General features: G+C 44.4%; 1 protein-coding gene across 2 annotated transcripts in view; it reads right to left on the bottom strand.

Moving 5' to 3' along the window:
• Window positions 1–24903, bottom strand: part of dst (dystonin) — a 98700-nt gene that overhangs the window by 13960 nt on the left and 59837 nt on the right. For both annotated transcript variants that reach the window (XM_030106091.1, XM_030106092.1), the window contains 34 exons: window positions 24704–24880; window positions 23680–23803; window positions 23238–23446; window positions 22791–23108; window positions 22537–22703; window positions 22267–22423; window positions 21425–21551; window positions 21199–21249; window positions 20453–20688; window positions 20165–20294; window positions 19612–19811; window positions 19019–19517; window positions 17194–18662; window positions 9911–10072; window positions 9628–9798; window positions 9220–9386; window positions 7425–7584; window positions 6895–7221; window positions 6649–6733; window positions 5427–5668; window positions 5114–5320; window positions 4908–5027; window positions 4647–4754; window positions 4347–4565; window positions 4062–4265; window positions 3499–3730; window positions 3132–3358; window positions 2912–3034; window positions 2705–2806; window positions 2216–2317; window positions 1711–1884; window positions 1383–1538; window positions 941–1138; window positions 324–452 (listed from right to left, as the gene is read on the bottom strand). In XM_030106091.1, the coding sequence (XP_029961951.1) occupies window positions 324–452; window positions 941–1138; window positions 1383–1538; window positions 1711–1884; window positions 2216–2317; window positions 2705–2806; window positions 2912–3034; window positions 3132–3358; window positions 3499–3730; window positions 4062–4265; window positions 4347–4565; window positions 4647–4754; window positions 4908–5027; window positions 5114–5320; window positions 5427–5668; window positions 6649–6733; window positions 6895–7221; window positions 7425–7584; window positions 9220–9386; window positions 9628–9798; window positions 9911–10072; window positions 17194–18662; window positions 19019–19517; window positions 19612–19811; window positions 20165–20294; window positions 20453–20688; window positions 21199–21249; window positions 21425–21551; window positions 22267–22423; window positions 22537–22703; window positions 22791–23108; window positions 23238–23446; window positions 23680–23803; window positions 24704–24880 (7479 nt within the window). The remainder of the gene's footprint in view (window positions 1–323; window positions 453–940; window positions 1139–1382; window positions 1539–1710; window positions 1885–2215; window positions 2318–2704; window positions 2807–2911; window positions 3035–3131; window positions 3359–3498; window positions 3731–4061; window positions 4266–4346; window positions 4566–4646; window positions 4755–4907; window positions 5028–5113; window positions 5321–5426; window positions 5669–6648; window positions 6734–6894; window positions 7222–7424; window positions 7585–9219; window positions 9387–9627; window positions 9799–9910; window positions 10073–17193; window positions 18663–19018; window positions 19518–19611; window positions 19812–20164; window positions 20295–20452; window positions 20689–21198; window positions 21250–21424; window positions 21552–22266; window positions 22424–22536; window positions 22704–22790; window positions 23109–23237; window positions 23447–23679; window positions 23804–24703; window positions 24881–24903) is intronic.

Genomic DNA, 24903 nt, shown 5'->3' on the forward strand with positions numbered 1-24903 from the left:
ATCCATGAAAGGTCACTGCCGGTGTTGGGTGGGTGGGTGGAGGATGGGATGGGGGGGGCTCAACCTCTCTGTGGAAATGTCTGGATTAGAAAACAGGAAAAATAATGAGGGGAAACATTCCTAAATTGATCACAGTCAGACATGCCTCAATCAATTTGAAACACTCCAACGGCTTTTTGTCGTGGGCTGCAGGGGGATGGCGAGTGGTGTAGTTTGTGGTGTCATTTAATTTTCACACTTCAGATAAAACACAGAAAAGACACAGTCACCTCTTTGCGAGGCCCGCCATCTGTATGCAGCCTCTCATATTGTTAAACACATACCAGATGGGCGTTAAGCTGCTCCCGGGCCGTGTCTGGTAAGCCTCCCACAGCCTTTGATGCCAACAGCTGACGTTCTGTGTCTTTCAGCCACTGCTGCATATCTTCTATCTCTCCATGGAAACCTTGGGCCTGCAACACAATGCAACCTGAGTCAGGACAAAAGGTGTCTCACACACACTCATTGTTGGCAGCCTACGAATCCCAGACGAGGATGTCTGAGTTATTAATTCCTTGGATTCATTAAGCGGCCAAAACTGAGAATCTGTGGTTTTCTTCTGTATGAAAGGCCAGAGTAGAATAAATTAAAGAAGTGGAGTGAAAACAGCGGATTGATCCACAACTTTTTCAACCCTTCTAATCTATTTGTTTGCCGATTTTGATTGTAATGGTTACAAAAAAATAGCTAATTAAATTATTTATGTGGAACTTTAAAACCTGTCCCCACAGCAAACCCCTAAATGTCAAGTTTTAAATAGAAACCGGACAGAAGATAAAAGAGACGGGGGAAGAGATTAGAATCGCGGCTCTGAATTTTATGACTTCAACATACCAATTTTGACTCCACAATTAATAAGACTTCCTGGCTTATCAACTTTCTGCCAGAATGATTTTTATACCTGCAGCAGAGAGCTTTCCAGCTGCTGCTTCCTCTGCTCTGTCTTCTCCAGGATGGATTTCCATCTCTGATTTAGATTCTCTAATTTGCTTTGCAGACAAGACGCTTCTTCTCCGGCACTCGACTCCACCAGATCTTTACCAGCTTTGTTCACCGTTTCAACTGTGGACTTATGAGCCAAAACGTCTATCTGCAGAACCTGCACACATGACAGGGCCAGAACGGGAAAATGTTAAGTCTCATGATGCACAAAGAGATCTGCGTGAAAATGTGGGAAAAAAAAAAGATCAAAGTTAAAAACAGATCTGCTACATGAAAGGCCTTTTGAAAGAAAGGCTGTGAGAATGAAGTATACATTAACATTACAATTTCTAGACCGTCCTTTCTTTATTCTTTAAAACAAACTGCTTCTAAAACACAGCATAAAGGAGGCTTTGTCTCACATGGTGCTTGGCCAGCTCTATCTCGATGGCTTTGGGGTCTCCACAGGCCTTTCTCTGTTCGTTCAGCAGCTCCTCGGTGTGGCTCATCCAGGCCAGCAGCTCATCCAGTGCATGCTGGAACTGGCCCAGAGCCAGAAGACCTCCCTCCAGTTTGTGCTGGATTAATGACAGATTATACCATTAGACGTAAGCACTTGACATGCAAGTGACACCCTGAGTGACCTATGGAGTGTGGCTGCTAGCGCAGGAGGAACTGCAGCTCGATGATACAAATATGCTTTAAAAGCCACACCATAAATGGTTTGCATTTGGTTCCCGTGCCTCTGACCTGCCGGCTGATGATCTTCTCATCCATGTTGTCCAAGAGCATCTTGAGCTCAGACATGGGCTCCTGGATGGCGCAGCGATCGGCCTCCTCCGTCACCTTCTTCAGCAGGAGGCCCGCCTGGTGGTTCAGACGCTCCATCTCGATCTGGAGCTGGTACGCTTCTTGTTTGAACTCCTAATAAAACCAGGACATGCGGCGGTCCACGCAGTGAGTCAACAGGATTACAAGAGTCACCCGGACAACAACAACTTTGTTATTTCTGTCTCATTATACATCAAAGAACACCGGAGGACTTTATAGACCTTTTGTGCAACACAAAGAAAAATCAATGGAGCAGGTTATGACTCAAACACACACACTGGTGTCAGATGGACGGCTGCCTCAGCAGTGACATAAAGCATAAACTACTTTGCCACAGAAGAAGTTAATTATAATGACTTAAGGAAATAAAACGGTAGAAATATTTCGCCCTTGTATGTTCAAATCAGAATATACCGGACTGTACCTTGAGCTCTACAATCTGCTGTTTGACGGTTTCCAGGTCCGTGCCGACCGGCGACATTGAATCCAGTTTGCTCTCCAGTATGTCCACCCCGTCAAACATACCCTGCGCACAAGGTGGGGAGCCATTGTGTTACCAGAAGAAAACAAATCTGCACCCAGAGTCAAGTTTCACAATTGAATAGGAGCGTTAACCTGCAGTGATGGTAAACCTGTTGGACAGAGGATTTATTTTCCTCACAATGAATTAATGTCAGAAAAACTTCACTGACAAGTGGTGCGAAGTTTAAGCAGAAATCTAGTGGGAGGCTGACTTATTTGTATTGTTTTTTAAAATTAACAGGCATAAAATGTTGCATCAGCATTTACTGTTTTTGTCCATAGGAATGAAAAACAAATCTCAATGTATTTCAGTCCTGTATGTTTTGGAAAAGCAGCTCTAAATCTTAACATATTTAATTGTTGTTCTCTCTTAAAGCAGTTTTCAAAGTACCTGCAGGCCATCTTGAAACTGTACAGCCGCCTGCATGGCTTCTTCCAGTCTTTCTATCCTCTCTCTCCATGTCTTATTGAGATTCTCCCAGGCTGAATTCACCTGGAAATATAACACGGACATGTTATTCAGATCCACAAAGCATCGGATGAGTCTTCTGCAGACAAATAAGCGTTTTTGTAAACTGCTCTAAAAGGAATTTATTACCTCATCAACACTTTTCTTGATCACGGGTTTATCAGGTTCCCCGCAGGCCGTCATGAGCACGGCGCCCTGGTTTCTCACAACGTCCAGCTCCTCCTGCAGCCCATCAACTTCCTCCTTGAATCCCTGCAGAATTGAAATGCATGCAAGTCGTAATGCCCACTCACACTTTTGCCTATCAGTTCTCTCATTCGCAGTGATCTGACCCGAGGGGTCGGTTTACCTCCACAAATTCCTGCTGCTGTTTGACGACTGAGGGATCGACTCCGGGTTCTTCCAGCTCCTTCAGGAGGTCCTGGCAGTCTTTAATGGTGACGATGAGGGCGCAGTGGTCACACCAGAACTTCTCTGCCAGGTCCATCACATCCAGCAGCTTCGCCTCGCGCTCCTCCTGCAGCGCCTGGATGTCGCTCCACAGGAACACCATGTGATCCAACTTGTCTTGGACAGCTGGCGTAAGAGAAAAACAGTCACATGTTCAACAGATGCACCATAAATCAGACATATTTGATGGCGAATTGTCCTTTTGAAAATCTGTTGTTGAGACAAAAGTCAGGAAAGGCTGTCGAATGCAGTAGCGATCACCGTACCTTTAGCAGAAATGTCCTTGTCTGCTCCTTCAGATCGTGCGATCATCTCTTCGCCCCGTTGCCTCAGTGTATCATAGGAGGGCTGCAGTTTCTCCAAATCCATCGAGACGGCCTTATTTTCACTAATCTGCTCCTTGATCTTGTCCACTTCCACTGAGATGGACGGAGGCTGCCTCAGCCGCTCGGCGATCCGCTCCAGGGACTCCAGCATGGGGTCAATTTTATCATGGAACTGAAGGACAAAGAAGTTATTTACCTCGGTGTGTCTTGACACGTCCTATAGTATGACTAAAATCTAAAACTGAAATGCATAGTGCCTCTGGTAAAGATATCAAGTGCATTAAAACAGTGAATATTTGTAGAAAAAAATTGTAGAGTGGCTTTTTGGCATAAATTCAATGAAATGAGAGTTAAATTATCTTAATGGGAACATTTTTTAAACAAAATACTATCTAGACAAGATTTCCTCATAATCACTTTTCAATAAAGAGAAATATTTAATTTTATCAATGAATTATGCGGTGGAAATATATGTATGTATTTCTTTACAAACCGCTCCTCACCTGAGTGGATTTAGAGATGGCTTCGTCTAAAGTGGCAGCTCTCTGTTTGACGTCAGCTTTGAGTTTAGAGTAAAGCTGGTCAGTCGAAGTGTATTTTTCCTTTATGGGCGCTCCCTCCGTCGGGCTGAGTTCCAGCAGCTGAGGCCCGGTCTTATTCATCTTGTCAATGTGGGGCTTGTGCTCAGCAATCAGCTCCCGCATTTGCTGGAGAGCATCAAACACATTCAGTTTAGTTTTTCACTGCTTGAATTGAAGCGACTCATCTGGGGTTTGTTCGGCTCTTACCCGGAGCTCCTCCTGCTGCTGCCTGAGCGTTTCATACTCGATGGCAGGTGGCGGCAGCTGGCTGAAGGTGCCGATGGCTTCCTGAAGCCACGGGGACAGCTCCTCGTAGGTCTCCCAGAACTGCGTGGCTAGAGACTGGGCTCGCTCCAGCTGCAGACAGCGCTCGGAATTCAGCTGACTGACGACGCCGTACTTCTCCAGGAGACTCTTGGTCTTGGCCTGATTGAAAAACGAGAGGATCCTTGGGGTCATGCGCGTTTGATATTTCCATCTTGAGAAAAGGAAGTGAAATGACAATACCTTCAAGAGTTGTTTCTCTTCGGGGTTTTTGCTGCTCATGATGGCCTTCCCTGTTTTCACGATGTCGTCCACTGCATCTTTGTGCCTCATGATGTCCATGGAGAAAATCTGAAAAACCAGTCAAGTCAGTTTGCGGGTATTTGTATCTTGCTCCAATAAAGGCTTGTGTCGACACGCGTGTGCGCACACACACACACACACACACACACACACACACACACACACACACACACATGCAGGGGCAGAGCATGACGGGTTCACCTTCTGAGCCTGCAGCTGGGCTGCGGTTTGGTCCTGCTCCAGCCTGATCTCGCCCACTGACAACAGCTTCTTCTCAGCTTCAGCCAGCCAGGAGAGTTCAGCATCTGCAGCTTGTTCAAACTGAGAAAAAAAAAAAAGAAAACAGATGACGGGTTAAATGAAGAAGGCAAATAAGGGAAAGCTGTGTGTGAGCCGCTCCGGTCTACCTGCTGCGACTTGAGTATGTCGGCATTGATCTGGTCGACCTGCTGAGTGATGGTGTCACAGACGGCTCTGTATCGCTCATTATCCTCCGTCACCAGCTTGTCCAAACTCTCACGAGTGTGCCAGGGGATCAGATCCAGGAGAGAACCGCTCAGCTCGTTCAGCTTGTCCAACACAGGCTTTTGGTCTTTGGTCTCTTTCAGCAGGGCCTGTAGAGAATCGCACGATACACACAGAGTCCGTTTGAGAGTGATAAAAACAGATGTTCTTTTTTTTGTGCAGAACCTCAAAGTGAGTCACATCCGGTCGCCTTACCCTCTGTCTGCTTTGTGATTGCATTAACTGTTCTCCGACTGGCTCCTGATCAGAGAAACTGCTGATCTCCACTTCTGCCTTCTCCAGCCAGGAGTGCAGATCCTCGTGAGTGTGCTGCAGCTTCGAAGACAGACTCAAAACCCGCTCCAGCGTCTTCAAAACGTTGTCACTCATGGAGTTTATCTCAGCGTACTTGGCTTTTATTCCATCCAGTTTGCCTTGGATGACGACCACCTCGTCACCTGTAAACATAAAACATACTGAATGATGACAAACACAAAGCAATGACCTTAGAGCCCCGCTATCATCACCTGACTGGAAATTAATTAGGAAGATAGTTTATGAGCTTTCTTCTCAAAAGCAAGTCTTCCAGCTGTCAGCACATTGATATCCCACTAGTTTAAGTAATATATCACACACACATTTTAAATATGTTGTTGCCAGTAGAGAATTTTCCTGGACTGTTTAGATAGCTTGTTTGGAAAACAAACTGGGACCACAGATCTCAGAGAAGACACTATGATAATCAGTGAGACCTCCAAGGTCTAGGAATTCTAATGTGATGCGTTTAAACAGGCCTGAACTTTGTGTCTTACTGGTTTCAATGTAGCGTGAGGATAACCGATTGTTACTGTGAAGACAAACCAACCAGTGTATTTCCCCTCCACTAACCACAAAGTAGGTATTAAAATAAAACTGGGCTGTAAAACGTTCACAGCAAGCATGAAATAGTACGATTGACTCTCAACTCATTCATGCTTTGTTCCAAAATAAGCTGCAGCTTTTGATGATTTCACGATGCGATGTGCATTACAAAGCTTTTCCTAACTTTTAAAATGCAATGCAATCAGTGCGATTTATCACCTAACTTGTTTTAGTTATCCCAATCATGTTTTTATCATGTTCTAGACCTCATCTGTTAGACCTTTCAATTTGTCCCTTACATTTAATATAATACTTTTTATCAAAACACTCAGTCTGAAAAAGGAGGTTATGTTAAATGAAGAACAAATATTAGTTCTACTCTGCATTTCAGCATTTCTACTGAAATTCAACTGCTTTGAAAAAAAAAAAAAAAAAAAAGATACTAGAAACTGCAGGTTTCCATTCATTGATGAAAATTCTCCTTAAAAAACTCCCACAGCCTCATTACATGCATTACAGAAACAGGATTGCTTGTCTCGGTTTTCACTGCTTGTAATGAAAGTACATGAAAACATGCCTGTTGTTTGCTTCAGCAGCTCCAACCCATTAGAAACGGCTTGGTCAACATTCTTCTTCCTCAAGTCAATATCGCTCTGGAGCTCCTGAAGAAGACAGATGCAGCGTCAGACACTCACCACATCAGACAAGAGACGCTCCAGCGTGAACGGAGAAAAGCAAACCAATCACGAGAACAAACTGAAATGCGACCGATGCGAATTGAATGAAAGGACTGTGCGTGATGAGCCCGAGGAGGAGTGTATACCCGTTGTTCTGCCAGCTGCTTTTCAAGAACGTCTATTCTGTAGTCCTCCACAGACGCTTCGCTCAGCCGGGCGTGCACCTCGCTGAGCCAGTTCATGAGGGCCACTTCGTGCTCGCCGAAGTGCTGGGCGTTCGCCAGCGCCTGCTGCAGCATCTCGGCTTTTCTCCTGCATCGCTCCTGGAGCTCTATGTAACTGCCCTGGGTGTTGTCCAGTTTGGTCTGGACGAACTCTTTGTCGTCCGCTGAGCTGACAGCTTTGAGCATTTGGCCCAAGCTGACCGCCTGAAACAGGTCTTTACTGTGGTTCATTATCTCCTCCTCTAAGGCCTGGGAGCGGGTGATGGGGACAAACGTGACACCAACACAAAACACGCACACAAAACAAGAACACAAAACTGAAATTAAACAAAAAAATGGAATGGGAAATCATAAAAGGCATGAACATGAAATAATGTGATATGAAAATAAATGCAATGAACATAAAAAAAAATAAAATAAACCCTCATCTGCAGACGACAGGTGGATATTACCTTATGCTGAGAGATCTGCTCCTCCAGTTTGGACGTCTCCGTTCCGATCGGCTCTGCGTTGACGAGGTGTTTCTCTGTGGCTGCCAGCCAGTCGCTCAGAGGCTCCAGAGTCTCATGGAACTGCTGGGTGACCACTAAGATGCTCTCTAGTTGTTTGTGCCTGTCGAAAGCATGAAGACATTCACAATAATGCAGCAGAAATAAGTAAAGTGACCCACTGTATATTTACATGCCGATGTGCTTAATCTACATAATGTAAAAAAAGATATCAGAAAATGTGTAAATAGCAGAGGTGGGATGAGCAGAAAAGTGTAATTGCTCTTAATATTGCTTCAAATTTACTACAAAGCTCTCGCTTCCAAAACGCGTGGAAGTCGAAGTTAGTATTTACATTCACTGGATGACTTCTTGCATTGTCGACAGTAACATTTGGATCAAAAATACACATTATACATACATTTTACACAGATTATGAATTTGATGCAATGATTAACAAATGGAGGTATGTAGCAAAAAAAAAAAATCCTTTGTTTATTTGTTTATTTGTTTATTTGTGAATGGATCCCCATTAGTTGCCACCAGGGTGACATCTAATCTTCCTGGGGTCCATACCTATTAAACAGTCATAAATTATAATAGTACAGAATAAACAGAGTCACAGATAGTGAATGGAGTACATAGAGTAAACAATCATAAAAAGCAATACCTAAAAGCATTAGTCAGTAGAGTACTGATAAATAGGTAAGTGAATGCATATACATAATTAAAATAGAGTGAAAAGAACAATAAAACAATTAAAGCATCAAACAACATTAAAAGTGCGCCAACAATTAAATCACGTTTTAAAAATTTTAGCCACCGTGTTTTTAAACCTTTTTATGTTGTTCTCATTTCTTACGGACAAAGGAAGATTGTTCCACAAAGTAGCTGCCCTATAAATCACTGTTCTCAGCATTGCCCCTGTTTGAGCCTTCGGGAGCCATATAAGTTTTGCCATATGACGCCTGGTCAGATGGTTATGGCGTTGATGAACATATGTAATTTTATCAAAGAGAGGCCTTGGTTTCATTTTTATCCGTACATTCTGGAGAAAATTAACAAGATTCTTCTGTAACCTTTTCTCCACATATAGCCAAGAAAGACTGTGATGCATATAGTTTATGTGTGTTCGAAATGGGCACCGGAGAACCATACGTGCAGCTTTGTTTTGCATAACCTGTAGCTTCTGAATATCTTTTTGTGTGGTACCCGACCATACGACTGAGCAATAATCTAAATGCGATAAAACTAAAGACTGGGTGACATATTTGACAGATGCATCTGTCATGAATTTGACAGATGCAACAATGATAACAATGGATACAAAATGCATATTTCCAAATGTATTGAAATTGTGGGCATCTTCAGCAGCCAATTCTGATTTTAAAAGTAGCAAGTATTTTTAGATTATACAACATGGAACTGAGTTAAGGTGAATATTTAAGTTACTTCGTGAGCGAGCTGCATGAATGGATGCGCAATACTTTTGGGGCGTAAATAAATACCAGTATTAAACTCTTTTTTTGCTTATCATGATAATATGAGAGTATTAAACTTCCAGGGAGACAAAAGTAAACTTGAAGCTGAAGCTGACTAGTTCAGCTAAAAAACTAAAAAGCAACAAACTCAAAGCAAAATGTGATGATAAGCACCTCACAAATGAATCCAAAATATCTGGTGAGTTTAGGACTTTGTCTTCTTAATGACACTGACTCCTTGTAATTCATTCAAACGTGTATCATCCATTTACACCAACCTGTTTTCAGCTTTCTTGAGCAGAGCGTCCCACCTCTGTCCCAGACATTCAATTTCTTTTGCAACTTTCTCCTTGTCCACAGACTCGGCGAGCTCCGCAACCTTCCCTCCCTCTTTCTTTATCAGCTCCACTGTCGGCTTTCGGTCGTCCAGCAGCCTCTGTAAAAGCTGTCAGAGGTGAACAAAAGAGGGGAGTTATTAAGCTCTTTCACACCGCTTCATTTTGAAAAACAGTAAATCTAACAGACACAAATGAGGTGTTCATTAAACACACGCTTTGTGTGCCACACTCGTGATTAACAATCGATGTCAATTAAATAAGATGAATTGGCCAAAGTCAAGTGTTTGAAGCATTCAGACGAGAACAGACCTGCTGGTTTACTCTGTGTGGTTCCTGTGTGGAACTTACTTTCTGCTCTTGTATCTGTGCTTTCACCACTTTGTACTCTGCAGACGGAGGTTTCTGACTGGCCACAAGCTCTTCTGTATCGGTCAGCCAGCTGAGCAGGGACTCCAGAGCGTCCTGAAACCTCCCACAATGCAGCAGGGCTTCGTGCAGCTGGGCTGAGCGCTCAGCGATCTGCGGATCACACGGTAAATATAGATGTCACCTGTTTCAAGAGCAGTCGAGTCGACAATCCTATGACACTGTTGTAAGATCAATACTAGCAGTTAGGAAAACATTAATCTACCTTTTTATTGAGGGTATTCCACTTTGAGTTGACGCCTTCCAGGTCGTCCTCAAGTTTCTTGGTGCTGGTGCCTTTCGCAGCGTTCTGGATCAAACCCTGACCGAGAGAGTTGATGTCTTGAAGCTGAGTTTGCAGTGGATCGATGTCGTCTTTCTGGAAAGCCTGAAGACAAACAAATAGTAATGAACATTTTTAAAAGTGACGTGCTATCAATGTCATGTGTCTCTTGTTTATTTTTAGTCATCAGGATATAATTGTTGACCAAAAATCCGTCAAAGCCACAGTACTGCTTAGAACAGGAAAAAGGACATTTTATTAAATTGTGAGACGACCTATCATAACACGACCAACTAAGTAACTTATTTAGTTTTGTGCAATTTTAGCTTTTCTCAGAAAGCCACAAAAAAACCCAGTAGGACTATCTGTAAATGCTTTTCTAAATGGAAGTTGTCTCCAGAATAAAACAAGGAAGCTGATCCTTTTTATTCCCCTGCTTGGGGACAGGATCACCACATAACTCCTGGAGGTTCAAGTTAAAAGCGAAGCAGACACAAACAGCTCTCGAAGCAGCCATCAGCTTCGAGGAAAACAGAGCGAAGCCGTCTACAGTCAGGCCAACAGATCTTCCAGGGTTAAAACTACTGAGCAATACCTAATTCATCCACTCAGTCAACAGATAAATGAGAAAAACAGCAGCCTATCAGCTCAGGAAAGCTTGATGTGAAGGCAGCTTATGAGTGCAAACCTGTGGGGAGAAATGAGCCATAGGGTCCATTTCAGGGCAGGCAGCGATCGCATTCAGTAAGGCCTCGATCTCATGATCCTCTGCATGCTGAAATGAGTGTAAACTTTTTGGGAAACAAGCCTCCAGTGATTGCAGAAACTCCTCCAGCTCCTCCATGCTATACTTTGACGCCCCGTGTTGCACAAGACACGGTTTTGCCTGCTGGCGGCTCTCGACGGGCAGAGTTACAGAGTTTCCGTATGTTTCGGGCTGCGTCACCACCACGCTGACCAACTCGCAGTCATCCTGGGGTGACACATCCTCCAACAGCTCAGCGGTGGATAGCTCATCGTAGTCTGTTAGAGTCCTGGAACGCCATCCAGAGCTGTCGTTCTGAGTCCTAGATCCCAAAGAGGACCTTCCAGTGGAGTATTTATACTCTCCATTGCTCAGGGTGTCCTTCTCGATAAGATTCCCTGCAGGAGACTCTTTCTGTTTGCTCTCCTGAACCAAGCTGCTGCTGTGATAAAGAGATCTGTTGTCCCTGACAGGTGAAAAAGGGAAGTCCTCCTGTCCGGAGCTGAGCGATCGGCCCGTCCTCAGGTCCCCGGACATGTGCATTGCCTCTGAAGATGAGAGGCTCCTCGTGCCGGGACCCGTCCTTATGTGAGATCTCTGGGCCCGCCGCTCCCGCTCCGCCGTGGGACTGTACAGGCCCGAGTCCTCTTCAGACGTCAGCGAGCTGGTCATGCTCTGTCCTCGCCTCCCGTTGCTCAGCGCGGGCCTCTCCACGCTCCCCGAGCACAGCGTCCCACTGCGGCTGGCGTACTCGCCCAAATTAGTGGGGGCAAAAGTCCGCCACGAGCGCCGGTGATGGGGATGGTCCTTCTTCTCTCCGGCCTGCAGACGCGACTTGGGCAACACCGTGTCGTTCACCCTGATCATGTTCCCATTGAGTTTAAGTCCATCAAAGACCGAGCGCTCATCCAGCAAAGCAGGCTTTCTCGTCCGGAGCTCAAATGAACTTGAGGCAGAGATAACTCCATTTCCGCAGAGGCTGCTGAGGTCCAGCGTCCGGTGCGTGTAAGGCAGGGTGCCTGTGAAGTGTCGGGAAGAAAGGCTGCCCTTCGAGCCCGAGTCTATCTGCTCGTTGAGCCGGACGGTGTCGTAGATGGACCTCTGGGGCACGTAGCAGTCGTCAATGTTCAGGTCCTCCTCCTCCCCCTTCCCCATGCAGGACGGGTTTTGTCTGAGGCAGTCTGGTCTGCTCAGCGGTTTGCCCATGCTCATACAATTGTCACAGCTCACAACAAAGAAAAGACTGAAGATGCTCTGAGATCCTTCGAGGTCCGACTTGTTATGGTGCACACTGAGCAATTCAAAAAGGAGCTCAATGTCAACAAATCACACGGGAAGCAACTGCGTGCCGATACGGAGTATTCCTCCTCTCCTGAATGGAAATTTAACAAGTCAACACGGAACATTTCGACTTACTTTCCAAAACCTGATCTATAATTGCCCGATGACATTTTCTAAGTAAAAATAAATACAGATAAAATTCAGGACAAACTTTAGATAAGAAACGAAATGTGTCAGAAACACAAACACATCAATGAGTAAAAATAGCTACGACTGAACAGCAGCATGGTGTTCCATATTAGGAAGGGAAATCCCAAAAATATTCTTCACGGCTCGAGTACGTGCAGTGCCAAAAAACTTAATCAGCTCTCTGATCCAAAGTGCGTCTTTTTCCCTGAAATCCTCGCAGCATCCTTGTAAGCTGAAAGGAAATCTTCAGTGCAAAGTGAAAACATCCACAGACAAATCCGGCAGGCTCTATTCAAAACTGTGGGCAGCTCTGAGCAGAGCTGGTACTCCTAGATAAACAAAAAAGGCTGCCCTTCCTCTCTCATCGCTCCCCTCGCACTGACAGACACCCTCCTGGCAGAGGGCTTCATGCCCCGCCCCCGCTCATTATTCAGACAACATCTGCCACAACTCCATTTGTGCTCAGAGCCGCTCCGGCACATGTTGATTGGTGGACATATGACCCTTTTTTCCCTTTCTAATTCCCCCTTATGTCTGCATGGCACATATGACTTCACTTCTAAGCCATCCTCTGCATCCTGACACAGTCACTCACTTTTCCTCTTTTTTTTTTTTTTTTTTCGCTGACTGAGAGAACGGGGAGGGGAACCAGTACCTACGAGCTTTTCTAATTCTCTCTCTCTCACACACAGAGAAACAACTTTCTCTCTCTGACGTCACACGATCCTGAAACAGATGCATTTCTTTCCTTTTCTCTCTCTTTTTGCCCTCTGCTTTCTCCCGGTGGACGGTTGCTGTGGACCCTGCAGACATTCTTAATTACTGAGGAATGCTGAGGGAGGCACAGGTCCCAGGTAATTTAACACCCACCGCTCTGCCAAGTGCATGAACGGGCTTTTATGTCCACTAGCCGGGGCGGAAGAAGAAAGGAGGACAGAGGAGATAATGAAGGGAATTTATTTTTGTTTCCTGGATCGTCTGCGGCATGGTGGCTCGGTGAGGAGCTGAATGGCCGCGGCGTCTTTGTCCGGCTCTGCACACATGAGAGGAGGTGAAGACAGAACACTGGCTGAGATAAATAAGATCTGGAGTTCAAGAAAGAGGATGTTCCACAATTGAATCCTTTTAGCCTTTTACAGCATTGTAAATGAATGAATACAAATTATTTCCTTGAATCTAAAAGTTTTTCTGTATAATCTTTGAGAGCTGGATTCTTCAAGCAAAACCAAAGAAAAAAGCATTCCTTGACTGAAAAAAATACAGCTCTGCTTTAAAATACACTGTAAAATATAAAGAGCTTCTTATTGCAAACTTCCTGAATGAGTCAGAGCTGCATCCGTCCCACTTACTGACAATAAATACTGATATATGTGCAGCGGCGTAGACGGTCATCAGCGATGGTCTACCATGGTAACTGATGAATTCAAACACGGGCTAAACATAAACATCGCCTCTCTAATTATGCTCATCTCAATTGGTTTAAACCTCTGAACGTCACATCTCTGATTACTCACAGCACATTTTTTTTTATCTCGTTTATGACTCTAACTCACTTTTCAAATCTTGTTGCTTGAACCATTATTTCAAAGATATTTCCTGAAGGTTACTAAGGCTGCAATATACCACAACCAAAACACAGTTTATTCTTGTCAAGGGGAAAAAGTTACAGCTAAATTTAAATCTAAAACTACTTAAATGAATGAAATGACATACAATTTATTATATTGGATGTTGAAATTACCACACAGCACAGGACAGTTGACCTTCTTGTGCAAGCTGTCACGACAGTATTTCCGAAGCGAAGCCAACTGCTGCTACTTAAAGGCTTTTCATATCACAGGCATGAATGGAAGCGTGTTTTGACGATCCTCTGTCCATTAGTGGCAGCTGAAATCTGTTTTCATACTTCAGATTAAGTGTAACGCAGAATAAAAGCATTTCACAAGGCCCCGATGTAATCATCTTACAACTAATACTGTACTTGTAAAGAAAGTGGCCCATAGAAGTTTCATGTTTCACTTGAGAGAGAATGTCATAGTGAGTAAGTGCTGCGTGGACCGAATGACACTTTCTTTTAAATCATCGCCTTCGGTGCAAATGAAAGAACCGCGGTGTGATTCAGAAAGTGGAAATTCTTTTTTGAATTGTAAGACACACTGATGTAATGTCTGAGCTGTGAGAAAAGACACCCACACAAACCCCCCCAGTGGGGTTGAGTCACTGAGCCAAACCTTTAGGTTTCACCTCCTTCTATACTTCCACCAGCACTTCTGAGCTGCAACAAAACTCATGTGAAAACCAAGAGCGAACGCATGAAGCCGAGCACAGTCCTCAAAACTTCACCTAAAATGGTAACAGCCATAGAACCAGACAAATCCAAGAGCTGCCTGTCTTTGTTTATTTCTTTCTTTTGGGGCTGCCAGTAAATCTCACTCACCTACAATAACAATGGTCTCATTCACGGAAAGCTGAGTAAAGATTCGATAGAGCTGTTGACTTGTTTTTATACTGCAGCGAAAATCAGCTCCTAATACTGACTCACTGTTTGTATTCATGCGCAACAATACTTGTCACAAACATAATTGCCACAAAGAGGATTTTCCACCGGCAGCTGAGGCCGTGTATGCCCTCTGAACCCGGAGCGGCGGCGGGACAATGGCCTGGTGAAAACAAGCACACAGCGCTGCTTAGCAACAATATGAATCAAACACCTCTTTAATGGCTGCTCTCGCAGGCCTTTAAAGCCAAGCGGCGCCGACACCTCCACCCGAGCTATTCTGATATTTTAATCCACACAACTCAGCTGGAGGTTTGCATGCAGCGCTCCGACATTAGTGAAGCATCCTCTTAATTGAAAAAGAAAAAAAATCCCTTGACCTACATATTAGGGCAGATCTGTGTCATTTCCCCCCATACACATCTGTTTACATTGTTTTACAGCGACACTGCCAAATACAGTAAACGAAGGAGCGTTTTTCATGGTTTCACCTCTGAATGTAGGTTAATCCTCTTTTGGAAACCTCCACAGGAATTTACAAGGTTTAAAATATTTCTGCATCTGTCTGTAAATCTTACTAATGCCTGACTGTTGTGTTTTTTTTCCCCAAAATGATATCACCAAAATTACCCACATTTGAATGCATAATATTGAAAGAACAATTGAAAACAGACTATTAGGGGGAGTTAGGAAGCTGTATGGCATTACTGCAATGCTGCATATTAAATCTCCTGTATTGTATTTCTATATTCATGCACTGCTTATCTAACTTGGGGCCATCGGGGGGCTTTAGTCAATCCCATTTTATTATGTGTGAAGGCAGATGCACCAAGACCGTCACACACACTCACTCATATCAATAATCAATCTAGAGACACCAATTCACCAAATACAAACATTTTTGAACTTTGACAGGGAAGTGGGGGAAATTCACGCACAATGAAAACATGTAAACTCAAAACAGAAAGTCTGGCGACTGGGATTCAATGTGGGATATTCAAGCTGTGATACAGGAGTGCTAACTACTTAACCATTACTTAGCCCCGTCTCTAGTTTATCCAAGATGTTCAAAACCCCAAAAGAAATAATGCTGAGGTTCTTTTATTGACTTTTACTGGCTGTTGTAGAGCTGCGACAAATTCATTTTCATCCATCCATTCATCCTTTATTTATTATATAACTGAAGAGTCAAGACACACACACACCCAAGGGCAATTTGATTTAACCTCAAACACATGTTTTGGAAAATAGGGAAAAAATAGAGGAAACCCAGATATGCACAGGGGAGAACATGCAAACTGAGCACAGCCTGAACCCAAATCAAGACATCCTGCTAACGACTACTCCACCATGCAGCCCCTTTAAAACTGTTTGTTTATAATACATATATTCCTAGTGAAAATGCAAACAGAAGCATGTGTAGTATTTTCCATTAAACACAGTTAAAAAAAATCTGGCCTGATTTCAGTTTTTTTATTTGGTCACAAATAAAAACTATTGTGTTAAACCGTTTTTGTGCCTATGATGTAACATTAGGTCACTAAATAGGTTTAAAGTAGTGTTATTTGTTGGCCTTCAAGTTAAAAAGGTCAAAATAGCAGAACAAATGAGGGCTTAGGGTTACAAATGATGTCAGGCTGTGAAGAATCAAAGCCACAATATCTATGTTAAAAGATCAGGAGGCAGGCTCAGCTTCATTATTGAATCAAGCGACGCCCTGCTGGCAGCCACCTGGCTGCGATGCTCCGTCCCTCTTTCCCCATCACTGCATATGGACCCCAGCTCTTTTGTTCATGCCAGATGCCCTGAATGAACCAACAATCCCCAGAGGATTGTCACAAATGTAGCAGGAGTGCTGAGTTAAGAGCCTGCTTCTGGTTGGATCCTGCGCACGGTTTCATGAATGGACAGTAACTAAAATGAATATAATCCGACTGGAGCTTTAGATTGTGTCTCTGAAAATGTCATATGTTACTGAAAAGCTGGATCTTAGCAAGAATCATAATTTCCTTAAAAAAATAAATAAATAAGCCTAAAAAGAAACACTAATTTACCCACTAGCTACAGATGTCTGATTATGTTGGTAGTAAGACTGTCTAAGTATGATTTTTACATAAATCAATGTGGACTCAAACATTGTCCAAAACCAAGAAAGCACAGAGTTACTAACCAAAATAAGTTCTACATTTCAATTGTAAGCACATAACTACAAGCGCACCCAACAAACAAGCACTAAATCTGTAAGCAGGAGCAACACATCTCAAGTCAAGCATCATCACTGCTGTTTAAAGCCAGTTTTAAAGCACTCAGATCTTGAACAGATATGAAATCACTCTGTTTTAGACTCTCAGGAGATCAATAAGAGTAGTTGTGCACAAACAGGTATGAGTGGAACGTGGAATAATCTGATACCATTAAACTGTCGCGCTGCTGTGATTCCAAATATGTTCACTCGGACTCCAGCTTTCCACTCTTTCATCTGATAAATCAAAATTAAGCTTTGAGTCAACATACCTTGAAGGCTTCCAGCTGTTGGTTGATCACATCTGTCTCCATGCCGACGGCCTCCTGGGACGCCTCCTTGTCCACAGCTCTGCACAGTTTATCCTCCATTTGATGGAGTTGACGGTACAGGTCCTCCAGCGTGGCGAGAGTGCTCTGCACCTGCTCCTCTCTTCCTTTGGCTCTGTCTAACAGTTTTCCACACTGCTTACTCAGAGCGTCCAGGTCTCTCTTCAGGCCCAACAGGTCAGGGGACGACTCGGTCTCAAGCATCTTCTTGCAGCTGTCTCCGGCGTTGGCCGTGTTAGCCATCAGCTCCCGCAACTTGGCCACAAAACTCTGGATGCTCTCCTGCTGCTCTTTAAGAGCGGTCAGGTCGAGGTTGACGGGAGACATCCCGTCCAGCTCGTCATCCAGCTCCGTGAAACGGGTGAACATCTCACGAAGGCTGTTCTGGAACTGCCCGATGCCCTGCAGCTTACCCTCCAACACGTGGCACGTGTCCTCCAGCTTCCTGTCGAGGCTGCTGTAGTCTTTTTCTAGGCTGTCTGCCTGCAGTAAGAGATCCGTCACTCCGTCAGCGTCTGGGACTTCCACTACCAGGTCCTTTGCCAAGGCCTTCATGTGCTCCACTTGGTTTTGCACACCCTCCAAACTCTTATGCTGAGCCTTCATGTTGGCTAAATTCTTGTTGCTGTACGCCTGCACGCCCTGCGATTCGTACGCATCCACCTGCTTCTTAGCACCCTCCAGGTGACCCTTCGCCTCTTTGAGGGCGTCGTTAAATTCTTTAACTGTGCGTGAGATCTTCTCCAGGGAGTCCCGTTTGCCCTGAAGACCTTCGAATAACTTGTCCACTCTCTTGCCAATGCTGGACTTCTCTTCTTTGACGGCTTCGGTGTCTGCGTTGGCCACCTCAAGGAGGCTTTCAGCCGCTGTGTTGAGCTGCTCCACCAAACCTCTGTGCTTGTCCACGTCCTTCTGGAGAGCTTTCACCTGAGAAAGGGAGTCCTCCACCGCAACGGGATCAGCCGTGAGTTTGACCCGGCCCTCGTTGGCTTCACACTCCTGGATCCAGGAGCTCAGCTTTTCCGCATGCTCCTGGTATTTCTGAGACTTCAGCAGAGCCGTTTGAAGCTTCTCGGCGTGTTCGGCAGCACTCTTCTTCACCTCCTCCCAGTTGGAGGCCAGGGTAGTGAGTTGTCCCTGCAGTGCTAACTTTTCTGCACCATCAGTGTTGTGAAGAAGCATCTCTCCCTCTCCAGTGATTGTATTGTAGGCCTCCTCGTGGTCGCCGAGCGCCTTCTGGAGCTTGCTGTGCTCCTCCAGGCTCTGCTGCAGAACCTCCACTTTGGCGGAAACGGGCTGAGGCCCTGACTGGTCCTGGAGTTTCTCACCCAGCCATGCCTGGAAGTCTTTGGAAGTCTGGTGAAACTGCTGAGAGCTGGCGAAGGTGGAGTTTAACTGTTCGATCTGTTGGGCTGAAAAAAAAGAGAGAGGAGAGAAAAATGTAAAACACAGAGAAGAACTAAAACAACAATGGTACACATGGTTCCAACATACTTATCTACCATTTCCAGGAATTTTCTTTTCCTGTTTAATGGTGTCCTAATCTAATTTTAACATATGTATGTATACACATTACATGATTGCATTTTATGACAATAAAAGTTGTTGTAATTATTATCTTATTATAAAATCATTATTGCTCATTTTCAAAAGTAAGGGGATTGATTGGATTTTACTGTGTAAATGATCAAAGGTTGGGAATTGTTTCACAGTTCCTTCTGTGTAAATATTACAACACTCCAGAGTCGGACTGAGATAAACCACTAACCTGCTTTCTCCTCCAACTGTTTGAAAGGCCTGCTGACGCTCTCCAGCTGCCTGGCCAAGTCCGCTTTGAGATAGTCCTCCGTCACCATGGCCGTGAGCTCGGCGTTAATGGCCTCAGCATTCTTCAGCTTCTTCTTCTCGTCCCTCAGCTGAGCCGAGATGTTCTGGACGTCCTCCAGCTGCTTCTTGACGGCGTCGGGCTGGGTGCTGTGGCTGTGGTGATTTGTGAGCTGACTCTCCAGCTGAGAGGCCGTTTGACTGAGGCTCCTCAGCAACTCCTGAAACTGTCCGGTCTTCACCGCCGCCTGGTCGATGAGGCCGTCTCGTTGGTCCAGCTGTCCCGTCAGGCCTTCCCACTTCTGCGTGACGGCGGCGAGCTGCTCCTTCACCGCCTTCCCGCTCGAAGCATCTTGGCCGTCTGACGAGCTGAGGATGGCGGCGGCGGCTTCCTCCAGCTGCTCGTATTGAGGTTTCCGACTCTTGAACTCATTCTGGAGGATCTGATGGAGAAGTAAAGTGAATCGACCCTTCAGCGAACCACAGGAAACACCCGCTTCTGCCACATTATTCCCAGCAAACCTGCACCTTGCTTACCTGGACTTGCTGTTTCTGCATTTTCAGCATGTTGGGGTCAATGGAGAGGGGGCCGAGAACACTCATCATCAGCTCTTTTTCGGAGAGCCACTGGCCAAGCTGCAGCTCGGTTGATTGGAAGACGTCCAGGTTCTTGTTGGACTGCTCCAGGTGCTGCTTCCTCTCCTCGACGGAGCCGCTCACTTCTGCCCAAGCGGCATCTAAACAACCACACCTCGCCTGCATTAGTCAGCACAACAACACCTTTCTGTTGTCTTCCCCACTGTTTTCCCAGCAAAACCTCCCAGTGTGCAGGATCTGGCATCACAAATGTGTTAATTTAACTAGTGTGTAAACAAACAGGTACCACAAATTGTTGTGTAAATTGTGTGTGGTGCAGTTTTAGAAGACACACACACACAATAAAGACAATCTAGCGTTTCACAGAAGGTATTACTCAGAGAGCAGGACTGTAATGAGATACGTTATTTGTCAGAAGGATTCGCCGTACTTTTGACAGTCTCAGTGTCATAAATTACCCAGGGCCATCTGGAGACAACACCTTGCTGCATACCTATTTCAGCCAGCATCTGCTTCCATTTTGCAGCCTCCGGGGAGTTTGGGTGAGTCTTAATCAAGTTAAGAAGCTTCTCTCTGAGCTTCTGGAGCTGCTCCTGCTTCTGCTTCATGTCGTCCTCGAATGCCTAAGAGAATAAAACAAATCAAATCTTCAAACATGTGATTTCCAAAAGGAATGCTGTGTGACTCTGACACTTGTGAACAAAATAAGCGAGAATTGTGCGCAGCTTGGAAATATAATTTCATTCCACAGTCAATTTGGTAAACTATAAAATTTTAGTACCTTCTGCTGTTCAAGCTGCGTTTTCACCGAATCTTTCTCGGTGGCTGTGCCGCCCCAGGACGCTGCGGTCTTCTTCATGTCCTTCAGCCATGTCATCATGTCCTCCGTCTCTTTTCGGGCCTCTTTCACCTCCTGCACCGAGCTGCTCAGCTCTGCCGCTCGACTTTTCAGGGTTTCTCCGAGCTTTGCGTAACCCTCGCTGATGAATGTCATATTCTGCTGAATCCCCATCAGCTCTGAGGACATCACAAACAATTCCGTCAAGTTTATTGAACAAGACTTTACAGCAATGTGATATTCTGCATGCAATGCTAGTCAGACACTGTTAGTGAAGCTTTGAACAGTATGTTCAGAAAATGAACTTATCTCAGATCTAAGATTGCGAGTATTTTTAAAATTAACACAAGAAATCAAGAAAGAGCTTGAAGAATTTAACTTGGAATTTACATGACATGATCCCATCTGATCTCATTGATTTTTGGTCTTTCAATTTCTACTTACACAGAGAAAATATTGATATGATATGATGAAAGAATACAAAAATGCATTAAAAATTAAACCCCTCTCTGTATTTGCATTTTGTTCCTTTCACTCATAATCTGAACATACCAACAATAAAACTTCAAAAAAAAAGATACACATTCAGCACAAAACTACATCAACCACAGCACACCAACACAGTGCATTTACATAGCAGCAGTTACACACACACACACGTATACACACACACACACACACAGAGTTACCTTTATTTGTTAGGTAGGCATGGCTTGCTGGACCACCACCATTAGTAAGAGCTGATGCAGAGACATAAGACAGTTTGAATAAAGGACAGGAAGTCTGACCACCGTCTGAACGCTGCTCTCATGATCTCTAATGGTTAGTGATGCAAACCTGACATGAGGCTGAACACCATGCTTCCCATTCCACTGAGGGATTTGAATGAATGAAATCAAGTGTTTTGGTCTTTACCCGACTTGTTTGTGGTCTTTGTCTTGGCGGGGGATGTGAGAAGAGTAATGAGGCTGCACAGCGCCGATCCTTTGCTGTTCACGTCTTCAACAGAAGGGCCTTTGGATGTCCATTCATCTAACAAGCCCTGAGGAAAGATTAATTACACAGTTAAAGGCAAACAAAAGAGAATCAACGTGAACAGCTGTCATTAAAAAAACATGCATTGAGAAGTGCTGTATAAACAGTGTTTTTATTTTAAATAATGTATTTCTTTTCTTGTACTTCTGTCCTTCTGGACTAACATACTGAACAATTCTTTAGTTTTTGTTTGTTTCATATTTAGAATAAAATTCTGAATAAAGCTGCTTTTTTGAGGTTTCACAATGTGGAGATGAACTGCCCATGCACTGTGACCAATCTAAATGAAAAAAAAAATACCTAAGAAATTGATTTCTTAAACTTTTTTCTAAAACTTTTTGTTTTTACAAAATCTGTGCCTGTAATCTCTGCTGCAACATATCGTTAGGAAACTAGTCTCCCCTGCTGGACACCATCATGTTTCACTCCTACATCTGTCCTCTATAAACACTTGCAATTCGTCTGTCAATGCTTGGCAGAGAAAACAGGTTGAGCTTCATGCAGTTTAGGGAGGAGTGGATTGCTACCATCTATTAGAAACACTAAGCTCTGTCTGTTGCAGAACACATGAACTGCAAACTGCTCTGACGCAAAGTGCTGCGGCATCAATGACATTTCTTCCATCAGTTTCAATATGCATATGCTACTTAAAATAGATAGAAGGGGGGGGTAAAAAAAACAACCTGTCGAAACGACATATCCTTTATTTATCCATGACTCACGTTGACTATCTGCAGGTCCTTCTCCAGACTTTTCTCAGTGCTGCTTGGCTGAACCGCAGGCACTTTGTCATTGGTCTCCTCCAGCCACTTGGAGAGCGCGCTGGCTGCAGATCTGAACTCTCCCAGCTGGTCCTGACAGGATGATAGTTCCTCTTCCCTGCAGTCGACGGCAAAATCAGACAGAGCAGTCATGCATGAGTGCATTACCAGTTAGACCGGGTTCTAAAATTCATTGCTTCAAGTGCAACGTCTCGTCTCTTCCCCCCTCACTTTTCTTTGACGGTGTCCTTGAAGGTGTTGAAAACATTGGTGAGATCGTCCATCTTGCTCTGAATCTGGACTCTGTTTCCATCCGTGCTCATTTCAGAGAGATCCTTGGAAAGAGTCTGCAGCTTCTCCAGATCCCTGGCGCACTCGGCCATGTCAGCTTTGGTGTCCTGAAGTGAGATTATCGTCACGATGTTACAGTTAAATCAGTGATGTTACCGTCAGCAGCTTCAGATCATGTCAAGCAGTAAATTTACCTCCATCAGCTTGGAGAGCTCATTGAATGTTGACCCCGGCCCGTCGGTTTCTTGCAGCTCTTGCGAACGCTTCACAACAAACTGCTGGACTTTATCAGCCACGTCCTCGAACTGCTCGACCTTTTCTTTCAGCCGCTCGAGCTGGGAGACTTTCTGCTTGTGCTTGTCACAAGCGTCAAAGAAGCGCTGGGAGAGAGCGTCCATTTTGGACTTGAGCAGCACGGCGTCAGACGGATCTGCCGTCTCCACAAACGTCTTCACCTTAGATTTCATGGTGTAGACGCTGCTCTTACGACTGGCGATGTCCTGCTCCAATGCCTGAAAAACACAGGATTGACAAAACAAAAAACATTTTAATAGATAACAAAGCAAACATATAGCAAAGTAATATGTATATAAATAAATAATAAAGTAATATGTAGCTGGAGTCATGACAAGAATCCATACCGCTTCCTTTCCGAGTATTTCTCCAATAGATGCAGAATCCAGAGGGATTTGGCCTTTCTCTTTCACTCGGGCTTCCACTCCTTCCATCCATCCCATCATCTCATCCAGACCATCCTGCACGCTCATTGATCGAGTCAGGGTGATCTGCAGCTTCTGGTTTCGGTCACTGACAGACTTGGACAGGTTGTCGTAGCGCTCCACAATGTCGTCTGCAACGCATGGAGCACATCAGGTTGTCTTTAAAACAGAATCACTTCTCACTGTTTGGTACACATGAGGAAAAAACTTATATAAAGATACTTATAAGTATCTGGGTTCACCAAGGCTGTGTTTTCAAAAGTTCTCCACCCTCTTTCCATTATTCAAGACATTACTTGCAACGAGAAGACCGTTAATGTCAGTTCTGAGGTAATGTGACACAATCTGCAACGGATTTCCTCACCTACTGTCTCCTGGATCTCGTCCGTGTTGCTCAGCAGATCTCCTTCAGATGTGATCAAAGCCTCAGCAGTTTTACGTAACGTGTCGATGGCAGTCTGATGTCCCATCATCTGACCTTGAAGAGCCTGCAAATTAGTGGAGTGACGTCAGTAAAAAGGGCTTTATTTCCACAAACAGCCATTATTTACATGTGCTATTATAATATGCATATTTCATCTAATAGAAAATCAAAGAGGATGACTACTGTGATTTGGGGTAAATGTGCTTGCTGATCTTGAATGGTACACATATAGAAAATGTTAGGATTTGTGCTGTGATCTGTGATTGGAGCTCAAAAAACTGTGGCTGTTGGTCGGCTCATAAGCATCTCTTATCTGGGCAATATCTTTGCTGTAAGTCAATACCTCCCCACAGAGAAATGCTCGCGTCTGCTGCAGCCAAAAGCTTTCAAAGAGACAGCTCTGTCAGCCCACTTTCTTATCCTCTCATTGGAGAATGCACTCTACAAATAACCAGAGTTATACTGTTCACATGTGGGTTTGAAAGTGGAGCTAAAAATAGCCTTCAGTTCTTAAGTCAGTGGAAAGACTGTATATGGTAAGGCCGGTCTATTGTGCAGGTCTGTGACCTCCTAACCCAGTCCATGTGCCAACTTTTGCATGTGTTGTCTCTAAATGAAGTTGTTCTTTATGTTTCTATCTGGCTCATTCGTAAGCTCGCTTCCATTAAAGTTTATGCATTGTTGATGAAAGTCATAAAAAAGCTGTAACAAGCACAGTTCCAGGCCAAAGCAGCGAGGACCGTGAAAGCGCATTTTTCATAAAAGAAATTTTTGCACACTCCAAGCGAGTAGGCTTTGAAAAGACTTCATTGTGACCTTTTAGCCTTAAAGATTAAAGGGGCTCCATAAAAAATAAAGAAAAATACACATGGAGATGTTATTTTTAAAAACCACTTTCTCAGATCAACGCAAACTTCATTTCACACTTCGTCTGACTCTCTCAGCCGTGCTGCGTGTTTCTTGCCTTGGTGTCCTCCAGCTGTCTCTGCAGCGTCTGCGGGTCGGCTGATATGGCTTCTGATTGATGTTTTCTCGACTCCTCCTCGGAGCTGTTGAGCCACTTTGAAAGGCCAGCACTCGATTCTTCATACTTCTTGTATTTGTCGACCACTTCTTTGAGGTTGTTGCCAAGGAGGTTGCACTACAAGAAAGAAGATAAACCAG

This window comes from Salarias fasciatus, chromosome 13 (genome assembly GCF_902148845.1).
Source record: "Salarias fasciatus chromosome 13, fSalaFa1.1, whole genome shotgun sequence".
Classification (NCBI taxonomy): domain Eukaryota; kingdom Metazoa; phylum Chordata; class Actinopteri; order Blenniiformes; family Blenniidae; genus Salarias; species Salarias fasciatus.